Raw genomic sequence first — 13,433 nt, forward strand, 5'->3', positions numbered from 1 at the left:
CATCATTGCCAAGTAAGTGTAAGGAGAAGGAAAATCAATTATACACAATATAAACACTCTTAAGGTACAAATTGAATGGCTGTGGACAAGAGAAAAATAGTACAATTTCACGACTTTTTACGAGAAAAAGTCATTATTTATGTTTAGAATAATTCTAATTCTATTGGGGCATTTACATTTGTTACTCCCACCCTTTACAATATGGGTGCACATTTATAATATATACAAAATTACAAAAAGTACTAGAGTGTAGCCATATGTGTGCTTAGAGTTATAATCAGGATTGATTTTTTTTTTTTTTTTATCGGCGGACATGCATTGAATCTGTCCTTATATTTGCAATTAACTTTTAAATGCGTGTAATGACAGTACAGTAAGAAATCCGTGGGAGAAGCTGATGAACAATGATTTTTTTTATATATATATATATATATATATATATATAAGTTTTTCAGCTGATCTTACATGATTTTGGAGTGCTGATTTCGAATTCGATGAGTGCCACTCTGTAACCTTGGGAAAACTTCGCAAAGGGGGAGGGGTAAAGGGGTAGATGTTCTCTTATTTTCTATGTCTTAAATTATTGGATTATATCAGCATAGACCCTAGTTTCATTTTTCTCATATCCTATTGACAGTAGAATGCCAATTCATGCATATGTTTAAATAACCATACTAATAACTAATTAACGGAATTTGATAATTTTCCCCAAAATGTCAGGGTTGTTAACTATCAATGAAACTTACAAAGCAAATTTTTATACAGAATATTTTATTTTACAAAATTTCACATAGAAAATGTTAAGAATAAGAGAAGTATATATTCCAAATATACAGTCCTTAAACTCTCATATGAGCTATGAATAAAAGTCACACAATAACTAGAAGGGAAAAGGGAAAGTACAAATTTTGACTTCTAAATATGGTTAGTACAAAAATAACGCATTCGGAACAATTCGTATATATATTTCTTGTAAACTATTTCTAGTTTGTCTCTTAATAATTTGTGAAGAGCCTTAAACGTGTTCGTTGTGTAGAAATTCTACTTCCTTTCTTGAACGCCATAGTTGCTAACTATCACGGAATTATGTTCTTTTTTTCATATTTTATGTCGAATTTTTAATGATAAAAACGTAAAAGTAAACGAAATCTATGCAAAGTATATTCAATATTTTTATTTACTGTTCATATAATTTCAGACGAGCAACAGAGACAAGAATTGGAAGCAAAATTTTATCAAAAATTATGGTGTCATAAACATAGGTGTATATTTTCTTCTGACGTAGTATCAGTACAATAGTAATTTTTCAGACATTAAAACAAACGAAAACTTTTCAAAGGCTTCCAATTCAAAGTTTTCATACGTTTATAGTATTTAATATAATAATCACATTTTTTTAAAGTTCCAATTGGAAGTCTATAAAAATACAAATATTTATTTTACTCCAATGTTTGCAATCCGGAAATTAACACATTGTTTTCGCTTTGTATGTATGCAGATCCTTAGTCCATGTTGTTTAGAAAATTAAATGGCGACCATCATAGCAACGAGAAAGAAATGAGGTCGCACTATTTCAGTCCAATGTAAGGAAGTTCTGGTCTGGAAACACCACGTTTACGGATTTGCCACGACAAGGGCTACCCATTGAGTTTGATAACGATGTTCTGCAAGCATCTGTTGAGGGAAGTCCACGTTAAACTGTGGAATAATGCCACAGCACTTTACTTAACCATTCAGTGTGTTCTTCAGAGGCTTGGTTATATGCCCAATCAGGAACTATGAGTACAACATACGTTGACACCACAACACCTGTCATTCGCAGCCACCTTTTAATATGTTTCAAAAGAGTAACTTTTGATCAAATTGGATACGCGAAACGAAAAATGAATCACTTGCCGCAACATTAAATGAAAACGCTGAATGGATGCCTAAAGGAGGCGCGATTTAAAAACTAGCAAAAAGGTGTATGCATGGTATCATCTATTTCAAACTGCTGCTATCGAACCAGGTAGTCATGACAGAAGTCTACTATCAGCACATGGAATAAGTATTATACAGGGTGGTCGTATCCCCTTTAGTTTCAACAGTATAGTGTTAGTTATGGTAGAATGTCTGTACACAGTTACCTTGAAATCTTAAAATTCTTAAGTCATAAACATCGGTATGATCACCATCCATGTCGTAACATAGCTGAACGTTTCCTGGCCTCTGGATTGAAAGAGGTTGTGCATCTTCGCCAGCTCCCTTTGTCTGACTTCCAAGAAGTCCCGATCTGACGACAACATACAATGCTCTCTGGGGTTTCATAAAGCAAAAGTGAGAAACACTCGCTATCACACAACACAGGAATTACGAGAAGCTGTGGAACATGCCTTCACCCATGTGACTCCGGAGTATCTCCGCAAAACATCTGCGAGATCTTGGGGCAGGATTCAGCTGTTTTACGACATGGATGGTGATCATACCGATGTTTATGACTCTTAAGACTCTAAAGAGTTCAAGGTAACTATGTACAGACATTCTACCATAACTAACACTATACTGTTGAAACTAAAGGAGGGACGTCCACTTCCGGATCACCCTGTAGGAATGATTTTGGGAAATTTTATTTATGGACTTAATGACTTTGTCCACAACTTACAAACAATGGAGTGTATTATCTGTTCTTGGTTCAGGAAATTGAATTTTAATAGGCCTAGGTATTCAGTTTTGAAGAGGTCGTTCAGAATCAATTTTGAATATTCAAGATTGATTGTGTCAAGAATTGCAGATGATCTTTAATTTTCGGATGAGAAAGCTATTTAAGTTAGTCTCAGCTTTCGAAAATGTTTAAGAGAGAATTTGGTGAAAATATTTCTACAAGTAAAGGATTTTGTCTAACAATTTCCGTAAGTGGGCTGTATCTACTGCTTCTGTTATCAGAGAATAATTTAGTTAGGCCTTGGTTATGAAAACATTTTAGAATTGAATTAATATATCAATGATTGTGGAAAAGATCAATAATCAAGTTCAATATAACGGTTGATTTTTTTTTTTTTTTTTTATTATTATTTCAGGCACAAAAATGCACAAGCAGCTTATCATCTTTTGGATGAAGAAGACAACCGTGGATTGCATGTGACTCACATACTCCTTCGAGATTATGTGATGAAGATGAATGTGATCTATAAGCAAACATTGGCATGGATTGGTAGATCAGACAATATATTTCCATCTGCCACGTTATTTGAATTGACTAAAAACCTGAGAGGATTTAAATACAGAGCAATGAGAGTGAGTATTATTTTTAGACAAGTTTAATTTATGCTAAATATAAAATAATGGCCATCTTCATACAGCTTTAACAAAAGACATCAAAATTTGCATGTTTTATTTTCTCCAACTTGCATGTAATTTTAGATGGTGATGTCCATATAAGGTTATAATGAATTAGGTACAGTTCATGTTACATGTAATATGATGATAATGATGGTAAATGTAACTGGCATGTTTGTTTAAGTTTAATTTTGCTTTTCATCATCGAGGATATTAAAGACCCAGTCCTGCATCTTAACATGGGATCAGATACACATTACTTTAGCTGGGAATTGAACCAAAGTCCCCCACATCAAAGTCAAAAACTCTAATAATTTAATTATAACGCAAAATAACTCTATAAAAGCAAATGTAATACTTGATGCAAGAAAAAATAGGAAGAATCGGGAGTAAAGTTCTTTCATCAGTCTGGAAAGCAATTATATTTCAGTTCTTGTCAAGCTCAGCGATGATGTTGAAATACACATTTACTACAAACAACTAACCTAATATGTCAGTAAATATCTTATTTCGTTCGGTTACATCCATAGGACCGAAATGTCGTATAACAGAAAGGCGTAGGGCCGAAACAGGGTTCTGAGCTGAAGTTTCGGCAATATGCCTTTTCGGTCCTACGACGTTCCGGTCCTACTCCACATTTCCATTTCTTTGTAGTTCCTTTCTGAAGTTGGCATTAAAGCGAAAAATGTTATGTTCTAAGGACTTCTTGTACACTAAGTAGATTAAGAAATTATTTAGATCATAGTTGCATTTGAATATCACATTTGAAATTAAATTTATCAGTTTGAATATACAGATAAGACCTCCAAATTTGTTTCCAGTTTTCAGAACATAAAATATTAGAGAAAAAAATTTCCCTCACATCAATTCATTTCACAGAAGTTGTAAAATTTATTTCAGATATAAAAGATAACAAACGTTCACATTAAATCAAATGTTATATAAAGAAAAGTCTCATGAGTTGCGTTGAGCATCTTATTTAAAATGATCTCCGAACTAATATGTATCGCACATGGTGTATTTTAAAACACTGAAGTATACATTAATTTCCAGAGTTTTATGCACATTCAGGAATGAATGCGGTTTAACCATAGGTGTCCTTCCATACCACTAAGTTTTTCATTGAAAATTCAGTTGAATTACTTATTAACAAACCCCTGACACCCAAATAATCTTGATCTTCAATAAATAGTAGATTTAGAAATAAGGTACCTAATGGAAGACGTATGATTTTCGAAAGAAGAAATTCCTTTCCGCAATTATTTGAAAAATCCCTCATTTCCAGAACATAGGTGCTTCTCAACTATATTTTCTGAATTGAATTTGGGTAAGAGAAATTTTGTAATAACGTAACCGCTTTCCGGATCTGCTCCCCACTGTCCCACCAACGAGTACTTTCAGAAGATCTGAACTTACCTTGTTAAGACATCAAAGAACATTTCCAGGAATAAATTACAGGACTTTTCCGGATCGACCTCAGGTCTCAACAATCAGATGAGCATCAAGCACCGAGAGGTTCGGGTGTCTCGTCTCGAAATCCTCACGGACATCCAGATGATCGCTCAGATCACGACACACAAAAATATCATTCACACATGCAACGAAAACACATTAAATAGAATAATACTATGCTTATTTATTATATGCACAATGTGTAAAAATATATATATATAAAAAACAATCACAACACTAAACACTGATATAGACTTAACCACTTAACTATTTCCACAAACAAAATTACACTTCACATTTCACGACGTTAATAGCCCTTTATATCACGTATATAGATGAATGAAATATTATATTTGAGGGTTCACCACAAGCACTTTTCCCACACCACTAATTAATGTACATGGGAGTTAACACTGTAGGGTAACACTAAAGAAATCCCATGACGTAAGTTTCTAGCTGCTGCGAGTATAATTCGTAAAAAGTTGATAGCCGTATCTAGCAGGATGAATACAGTTAGTCACAATGTAGAATTAGGACATTGGAGGAACCGTTTACTACTTATACGCACTGGGTATGCGGACCCGTGACTTCACTAACCGCGATACCAGTCCTTGAGCGGTCACTAGACGTGCGCCCCTTTACTTAATTGTATCGTGAATTGAACAAAAGTGTTCGCTATATTAACGCGTGGAGAAAACTCCCAGAGTAGAGGTTCTCTAGGAGTAAGCTGATTGACCGACTGGTCAATGTTGGCAGTTCATTTTAAGATGGAATCAGGTTATGCCACCTGTATGAATATGCAAATTAAATGTTAAAAGAACTTGCGTTAATTCACAGTTCATAGCCACGATGCAGGAAAATATGTCGAAAGCTCGATCGTGGTAACTTGGAAATAAGAACGGACTGAGCGATATGGTTACGGTCTGGCTGGGTAGCAGCTTGTCTGTTCTGGCCTGCTAGTATTTTCATAAGTGATTGAATAAATCACTTAATTCAGTTCCAAGAAACTATAGAATGTATTCTTTGCATATTAATGAGTAAGGAAGAAGCACTGAGGATCCAAGTAATAGAAATACATTTATCATATATGCAGTTCAGATAATGAATGTGGTCTTTGTTACTCACTAAAATTCTCTCACGGTGAAGAAACCTTTCAGATATATATATATATATATATATATATATATATATATATATATATATATATATATATATATATGAGTGAACGATGAAAGACTCTTGTTCTTGATTCGTGGGAGAGAAACTGAATTGTTAGCAATTCCCACCGAAGAAAAGAAATTATTTGTGTAGCAAAAATAAAGTATAAATGATATCTGCCTTTCCAAACTATACATAGCGAACACAAAAATTAGTTATATAACCTGGTGACTGTTATAATAATGCGTGATGTGTTTACCATTCTGGCAAGATCAGTCTTGATTGTATCACTTTGTATTGGGTTACAAAGACATCTGCCTTAGAAACTGGCATACCTGTAAAAAGTGAAGAAAGGATTAAAGAATGTAGAGTATAGGACGATGGTGCTGAGGAAGTTACGAATGAAAATATTAAGTAGATTTGTTGGAGTGGCATGACTGTACTAGAAGAAAATCAGAATATAGTTGTAGCGATTTAAGGGGGAATGCATATTCCATGAGAAAAATACATATTCCAGTCAGCAGATAATTGTAGCTTTCACCTGCTGACGTGCGTCAGCATATCAATGCATACTATTAGGAAGTAGTAACATACAGAATGAAATAGTGAGAAACTTCCCATTTACAATTAGAGTAATGATGAGGTTGGAGATTCAATTATTATATTAAGTTGCCCATATCTTTAAGTTCCTTAAGTTTAGCAAACATGAAATTTCGTATTTACGCTTTTCATTCGCAATAGTTAAACTCGTGTTTCAGTGTACGCTGATATTCGACCTAGAAGAGAAGAAAAGCGGAGGAAGGAATATGGGTCATGTCGTTCATTGTCAAATGTAAAAAAGAAAAAAAAAAAAAAAAGCTCATGTTTACTTATTTTAAATGAATAGTACAAACAGCAAATTTAATGTCTCTAAACTTAACTGAATGTAGACATCTTATTGTTGCAAACTAGACTTGGAAATGGTTGAAATGAAAGTTGCAATTATAATAAAATGTCTACATCTCGGAATTTCTTCAATTTAGAGACACTATTTTGCATTTAAATTTTTCATTTAAAATAGCTGAACACCGTTTCAGATTCTTTTATTTTATGTTATTTTTTACCTAGATGGGAATAAAAAGGGTTAGGTGATTCACTGAGATCCCCATATTTCCTAAGTTTATAGGTTTGGAGAAATGTAATTTGATATTTAGACTTTTTATTTGAAACAATTCAGCATGTACGTCTGCATACTTTGATATTTGTCATAGGAAAATAAAAGCCCTATAGGGCGAGTCGAGCTCGATTTGTACCTCTATTCTTAATCGCTGGATTGGCTAAAGTTTTCCGATAATGCGCAATATGTGCCATGATAGACCTTACTCTTCCCGTGTAAATAATATATATAGACCATATGTTACATAATGGTACTTGCATTTCCATGGACATCCATTTTCTTGCTGTTTTCTTTAAAAATAAAAAGGGAATAATAAGGTCATTTTAATACAATAATAATCGAAAAGTACATATAATCTCTTCATTACCTATTTGTACGGTAATTTTCAATTACTCTACTTTCATTATATTCATTTTTCTTCTTGTCCTTATTTTTAAAATAATTTTTGCGTCAGGCTCATTACATGACATCTAGCCTGGATGATCTACTGGATATTTTGAACGATCAGTTTAAGGAGTCAGAGTCAACTGAGCTACCAAACAACAACAAAGATCAATGGAGTGCATCAAAAATAGCTGATTTGTTAGATATTAAACCGGACGATTTTCAAGAGTTTGAGGGCAACATTGCTTTGAAACTATTTGGTGCCGATAGATTTTTTGTCTTTGACAACCACACTATTCAAAACATTCCTAGATGTAAGTACTATTACATTTTGGCTTGATACATTACACTTTATTATGTCAGTAGCTTTTAAACAGTAGCCTAGCTAGAATAAAAAATACTTCAGTGTTTTCAAAAATTTTGTTCAATTGAAGATCTCTTAAAAATTCTAAATATTACAAAGAAATATAATTAAAATTCTAGTATCTCGAGTAATATTACGTTCATGACTTATAAAGTTGCTAAATGAATTACACTTTCAATGTTTTAAGATTAGAGAAGAATTTAAAAAAACTGTGATTACAATGTATTATTATTTCTATGTTTACGGAATTTATTTTCTCAACAATTTGCTATTTAATTTCAGTTTTAAAATCTATTGAAGAAACCCTAAAATCCGGTCACAAAGGACAATACTCAAAATTCTATAACCACTTTTCAATTACAATTGTGCATCCATCGTGCATGGGCTTTCCAGTGATCTACACCGTAAACACTCCAACTCTTCTTAGTTTTACTGGTGATGTTCATGCTAACGTTCAGACTAAGAATTCCCGTAAATTCTCTAATAGACTCAACGTGCCTGATGAAATCTCCATCAGTGAGGATATCCAGTTTGTGTAAGTAATAATCGTAATTCATGCTGTATTAATCTATTTCAGTATGTGCATTATTTTGTATTGAATAATTAGAAAGATAGCCACGCAAAAATATTTAAAAATATAACACAATTTTCAACGTACTTAAAAAGTTCGTTACTGAATTCTCTATATCTGTGTGTCTGTCTGTCTGTTATTTGTGATTTTTTTTTTCAATTTTGAGCCTTCCATTCGATAGAGAATCAAAAACTATCTGTGAAAATGATTAAATTTTTGCGTCACTCTTACCGTTGACAAGATATTGACTTAAAAATGGCCGATTTCCGGAGATTTAAGGAGCCACATCTCGGGAACCATAAGTTATAGAGAAATGATATTGGTGTTGATCAATACCTAAGAGGATGGTGAATATTTTGGTACCAAATAATAACCGGTGGACACTGTCCAACTGGCCACTGGTTTGGCCAGTGGTCACCAGTTAATATCGGTACCAAAATGTTTACCATCTTCTTAAGTATTGATTAAAAACAATACCATTTCTCTATGACTTACCATTCCTGAGATCATCATCATAGGTGTTCTGCCTTTATTGGCAGGTCACTTGCCGCAGCTGAGAAGCTTCCATGTTCCACGGTTCTACGCTAACCCTTTCGTCTTCACGTATGATCTTTCTGTTTTAATATCATCCATTAATTGTAGTCTCCTTCGCCCCCTCCCTCTCTTTCCTGCCACCATACCCTCTAGGACGTCCCTCATGATACAATCTCTTCTTAGGCAATGTCCCAACCAGTTTCTCTTCCTCTTCCTAATAATATCTAAAAGTGATCTTTTCTCACCCACCATTTCTAACACTCTCTCATTCGTTTTCCGCTCGACCCAACTAATTCTTTCCATTCTTCTCCACACCCAGATTTCGAAGGCTTCCAGTCGATTTTCGTCACCTTTACGTAATGTCCACGTTTCCGCCCCATACAGTACAACACTCCACACGAAGCATTTTATGAGTCTTTCTCTCCACTCTTTCTTCAAGGTCCCACAAAACAGACTTTTCTTTCTTTTAAAGGCTTCTTTCGCCATTCCTATCCTTGCTTTTATTTCACGTTCGCATTTCATGTCATTACTAAGAATACTACCCAGGTATCGAAAACTATTCACTTGTTCTATTTTCTCCCCTCCTACTTTTATATTTGACACAGACCCCTTCGTTCCAATCACCATGGCTTTTGTCTTTCTAGCATTTATTTTCATCCCATATTCCTCAAAGCCCTTTCTCATTTTTCTAACATCTTATTGATTTTCTTTTCAGATTCTGCAACAAGCGCCATATCGTCTGCAAATCTTATGCATCTAATCATTCTACCTCCTACCGAAATGCCATCATCATCATGTATTCTCTTTTTCACTATCTCTTCTAGATAGACATTAAATAGTGTTGGCGAGAGGCAGCATCCTTGTCGAACTCCCCTTCCAATTGCACTCTCTTCCGTCAGTTCTTCCCCTATCCTAACACTTACTTGCTGGTTCATGTATAAGTTTCTTATGAGTCTTTTATCTTTCCATTCCAACCCTATCTTTGTTAGAACTCCCAACAACAATTCCCAATTCACGCGGTCAAAAGCCTTTTCTAGATCAATAAATACAACATACACCTCTTTCCCTTTTTCTATAAATCTTTCATCGATTACCCTTAATAAACCAATAGCATCTCTTGTGCCCTTGCCTCTTCTGAACCCGAACTGCTCTTCCTCAACATCTTGATTTGTTCTTCCATATAACCTTCTGTTCAGTATTCGGAGCAGAATTTTAGCTGCATGAGATATGAGACTAATAGTTCTATAATCCTCACATCTCTTTGGGATCGATTTCTTAGCCATCGGTATCATGATCGTTTTCAAAAAGTCTCTTGGCCATTCTCCTGTTTCATATATTTCATTGCATAGTCGATACAATTCTTTCTTTCCCTTATCTCCTATATTTTTAATGAATTCGATTGGTATGTCATCTATTCCGGTTGCCTTTCCATTCCTAATCTCGGATATAGCCTTTTCAAACTCATCCCAAAGAATACTAAATCCTTTATCATCCTCGCCTACTTCATTTTCCACTTCAACATTTAGGCTACACAGTCTATCCCTACTCTCATATAAGTCTTCAACGTATTCTTTCCACCTTCCTATGACCTCATTTCTCTCGCTGACTACCTTCCCATTCTTATTTTCTACTGCCATCATAATACTCCCTTGTTTCCTCCGAAATTCCATAGATTTCACCTCCTTGTACATTTCCTTATATTTCCCAACTCTTTCTAATTCTTCTATGTCCTCGCATTTTCTTTTGTAAAACTCTTCCCTCGCTCTGTCTGTTTCTCTTCGTAATTCATTATTTAACCTTCTGTACATCTTTCTGCCCTCTTCTGTATCAACCTGTTTCCACATCTTCCTCTCCCTCATTTTCTGCAACATCTGCTCTGTAACCCATTATTTCTTAGCAGTTTTGTATTCGCGGTAACCTACTGCTTCTTCTGCAGCCTGCTGTAAGCAACGTTTAATGTGTTCCCACCGTGCTTACTACCTGCGCCTATCCTTTCCTCGTTTGAACATTTTTCTTCGAATTTCTCAGCGAAAAGATGTCTTATTTCCTCGTTTTTCAACTTTTCAGTATTCAACACTTTGTTATCTACTTTTCTTCTGCCTACATTTTTCAGTTGAATATCTACTTCGGCCAGCACAAGATTATGATCAGAGAAAATATCAGCCCCGGGAAGGGTCTTCGCGTTCTTTAAGCTATTTCGATACCTGTCCTGAATCATAACATAGTCTATCTGGTATCTTCCGCCGTCTATTGGCGATTTCCATGTATATCTTCTTCTCTTGTGCTGATTGAACCAAGTGTTCCCAATTACTAGTGAATTCTGTCTACAGAAATTCACCAGTCCCTATCCCCTTTTATTTCTTTCGCCTAAACCATATTTGCCTACGATACTACCTTCCTGTTTTTCTCCGACAACTGCATTGAAATCTCCCATTAGAATTATGCATGCACCCTTCTTCTTCCTATCTATAATATCTTCTATTTTCTCATAATTTTCCTCTACTTCTTCATTTGCATGCGAAGTCGTCGGTGCATATTGGCCACAAAATAGTTCCGATTTTGGGAGATTTAAGTAGCCATATTTCGGAAATCGCAAGTCATAGAGAGAGATCATATTGGTGTTAATCAATACCTAAGAGGATGGTGAAAATTTTAGTAGCAAATAGTAACTGGTGGCCATTGGCCAACTGGCTACTAGGCAACTGGCTACTAGGCAACTGGCCACCGTTCCACAGGTATTTGCCAAAAAGTTCGAATTTCGGGAGATTTAAGGAGCCATGTCTCGGGAACCGTAAGTCATAGAGAGATGATATTGTTTCGAATTTTTGAGAGAAACAGAAGGTGCGGATAAAAAGATTTACTTTTACATGTAGGAACAATCACAGTTATTCTTCCCCCTTCCATTCTTTTTAAGTTCGTTCTGCAATGCTCTTGGAGCATTCTCAACTGGTTAATACTGTAAGGCTGCATTAACTTCGCAAAACTATAAACATATCTTGATAATTGGAATATTTCTATTTAATGTTTTATTTCTCACTACAATATTTAAACGATAAAAGAAATAAAAGTTTTCTACATATCTTTAAAGACAATATTACACATTGTACATCATAATTACAATTATACGAAATAAATTAGGTCTAGATATATTTCATCGTTGTTTACCAGCTTTACATTTTAAAGAACAAAATGTCTTAAAATGCAATCTAATCTTCAACTTTGTGATCAGCTATATCAAATGTTTGGGCACTTTCAATTTTCTCTTTGTTCCTAATCCGTTATTCTTCCAATCATACTTTAAAATTCTACGAACAACGATAGGAAAAAAGAAATTGTGCTGATCGTGAAAAAGATCGAATTCAAGATTTCTATGAATTAATATCTTTCGTAGTTCCTGCATGTTGAAGAAATGATTTTTGGAAAGATGTTTGTCAGTTCATTTCCTCTGTACTTACTCACATGTAGAAGCCATACCACTTAGCGTAGTCAGACCGAAATTTAATCTTAAAATGTGTAAGGTTCTTCAGAGGAGCCAAAGTTTCTTGCAACTCCAAGAATAAGGGTAGTAAACGGTAAAATTCAAAAATTGCTATTTTCTCGAAAATGACTTTAACGATTTTGGTTATATGCATGTGTGGTGATATTTTACACGTTCAGTGCACAACGGAATCAAGTCCATTTTCAGTCATTTTCGACATATTCCATCTTTAAGATCTGTATCTGAAGTTCCTTTCAGAGCCCGAAAGATGAATGTTCGGATATTGTAAATAACTCTTATAATATTAAAATAAAAATAAAAATAATAATTAAAAAAAAAAGTGTTCGCTTTTCCATGAACTTTAGCATACTTTATATCTCTTTTCCTTATAACTTTGATAATTGGACTTGGTTCTCTTGTGCTTTGAACGCCCCATTTGTAATAAATGTATTTTCTTTTTGTGTTAGCACGTACCCTTCATTTCTCTATCTTTAGGATTGCCATAATTTTTTTTATCCAAAATAAGGACAAGCCTCAAAATGACGACCCATCAAAAACAGTGCCCAAACTCAGAAGAAATATTTTAAATTTTTTATTTAAAAATCACCCTTTAAGGTTATCACACAATTGTTTACGATAAAACTTAAAACATCATTGGAAATTAACGAGTTTAATGTTTTTGTTTTCATTAACACAAATTGGAGTATATGATAAATCATGCCATTACGTATATTAAATCTAACCTAAAGAACCCTGGAATGGAAAAATGAGACATTAAAAAAAACATAACCTACATTATTAATAGTAACTAAAATATAAATTATATGATGAAAACACAATTCTTTTCGCCCAAAATTTTAGAGATTACCGACTCAAAAATGTTTGGCCAGCTCCTAAAACTGTCAAATACGGATATTTTCCTATTTCATGCTTTGTGCGATACGGATGCGGACCCAAAGATACAAACAGTCCGTACAAAATACGGACATATGGCAAAACTATCTATGTTCCACTGTGTTTG

The 13,433-nt window shown here is 34.3% G+C and overlaps 1 protein-coding gene across 3 annotated transcripts in view; it reads left to right on the plus strand.

Annotated features, from left to right (window-relative positions):
* Positions 1-13,433, plus strand: part of LOC145688493 (vitellogenin-like) — a 175,022-nt gene that overhangs the window by 61,212 nt on the left and 100,377 nt on the right. For all 3 annotated transcript variants that reach the window (XR_014131917.1, XR_014131918.1, XM_081762822.1), the window contains exons 10-12: positions 3,057-3,273; positions 7,536-7,779; positions 8,112-8,364. Coding sequence is in view for 1 of the 3 variants with exons in the window: in XM_081762822.1 (XP_081618948.1) it covers positions 3,057-3,273; positions 7,536-7,779; positions 8,112-8,364 (714 nt within the window). In the remaining 2 variants the exon portion in view is untranslated. The remainder of the gene's footprint in view (positions 1-3,056; positions 3,274-7,535; positions 7,780-8,111; positions 8,365-13,433) is intronic.

Source organism: Thermobia domestica, chromosome 6 (assembly GCF_964235325.1).
Source record: "Thermobia domestica chromosome 6, izTheDome1.hap1.1, whole genome shotgun sequence".
NCBI lineage: Eukaryota > Metazoa > Arthropoda > Insecta > Zygentoma > Lepismatidae > Thermobia > Thermobia domestica.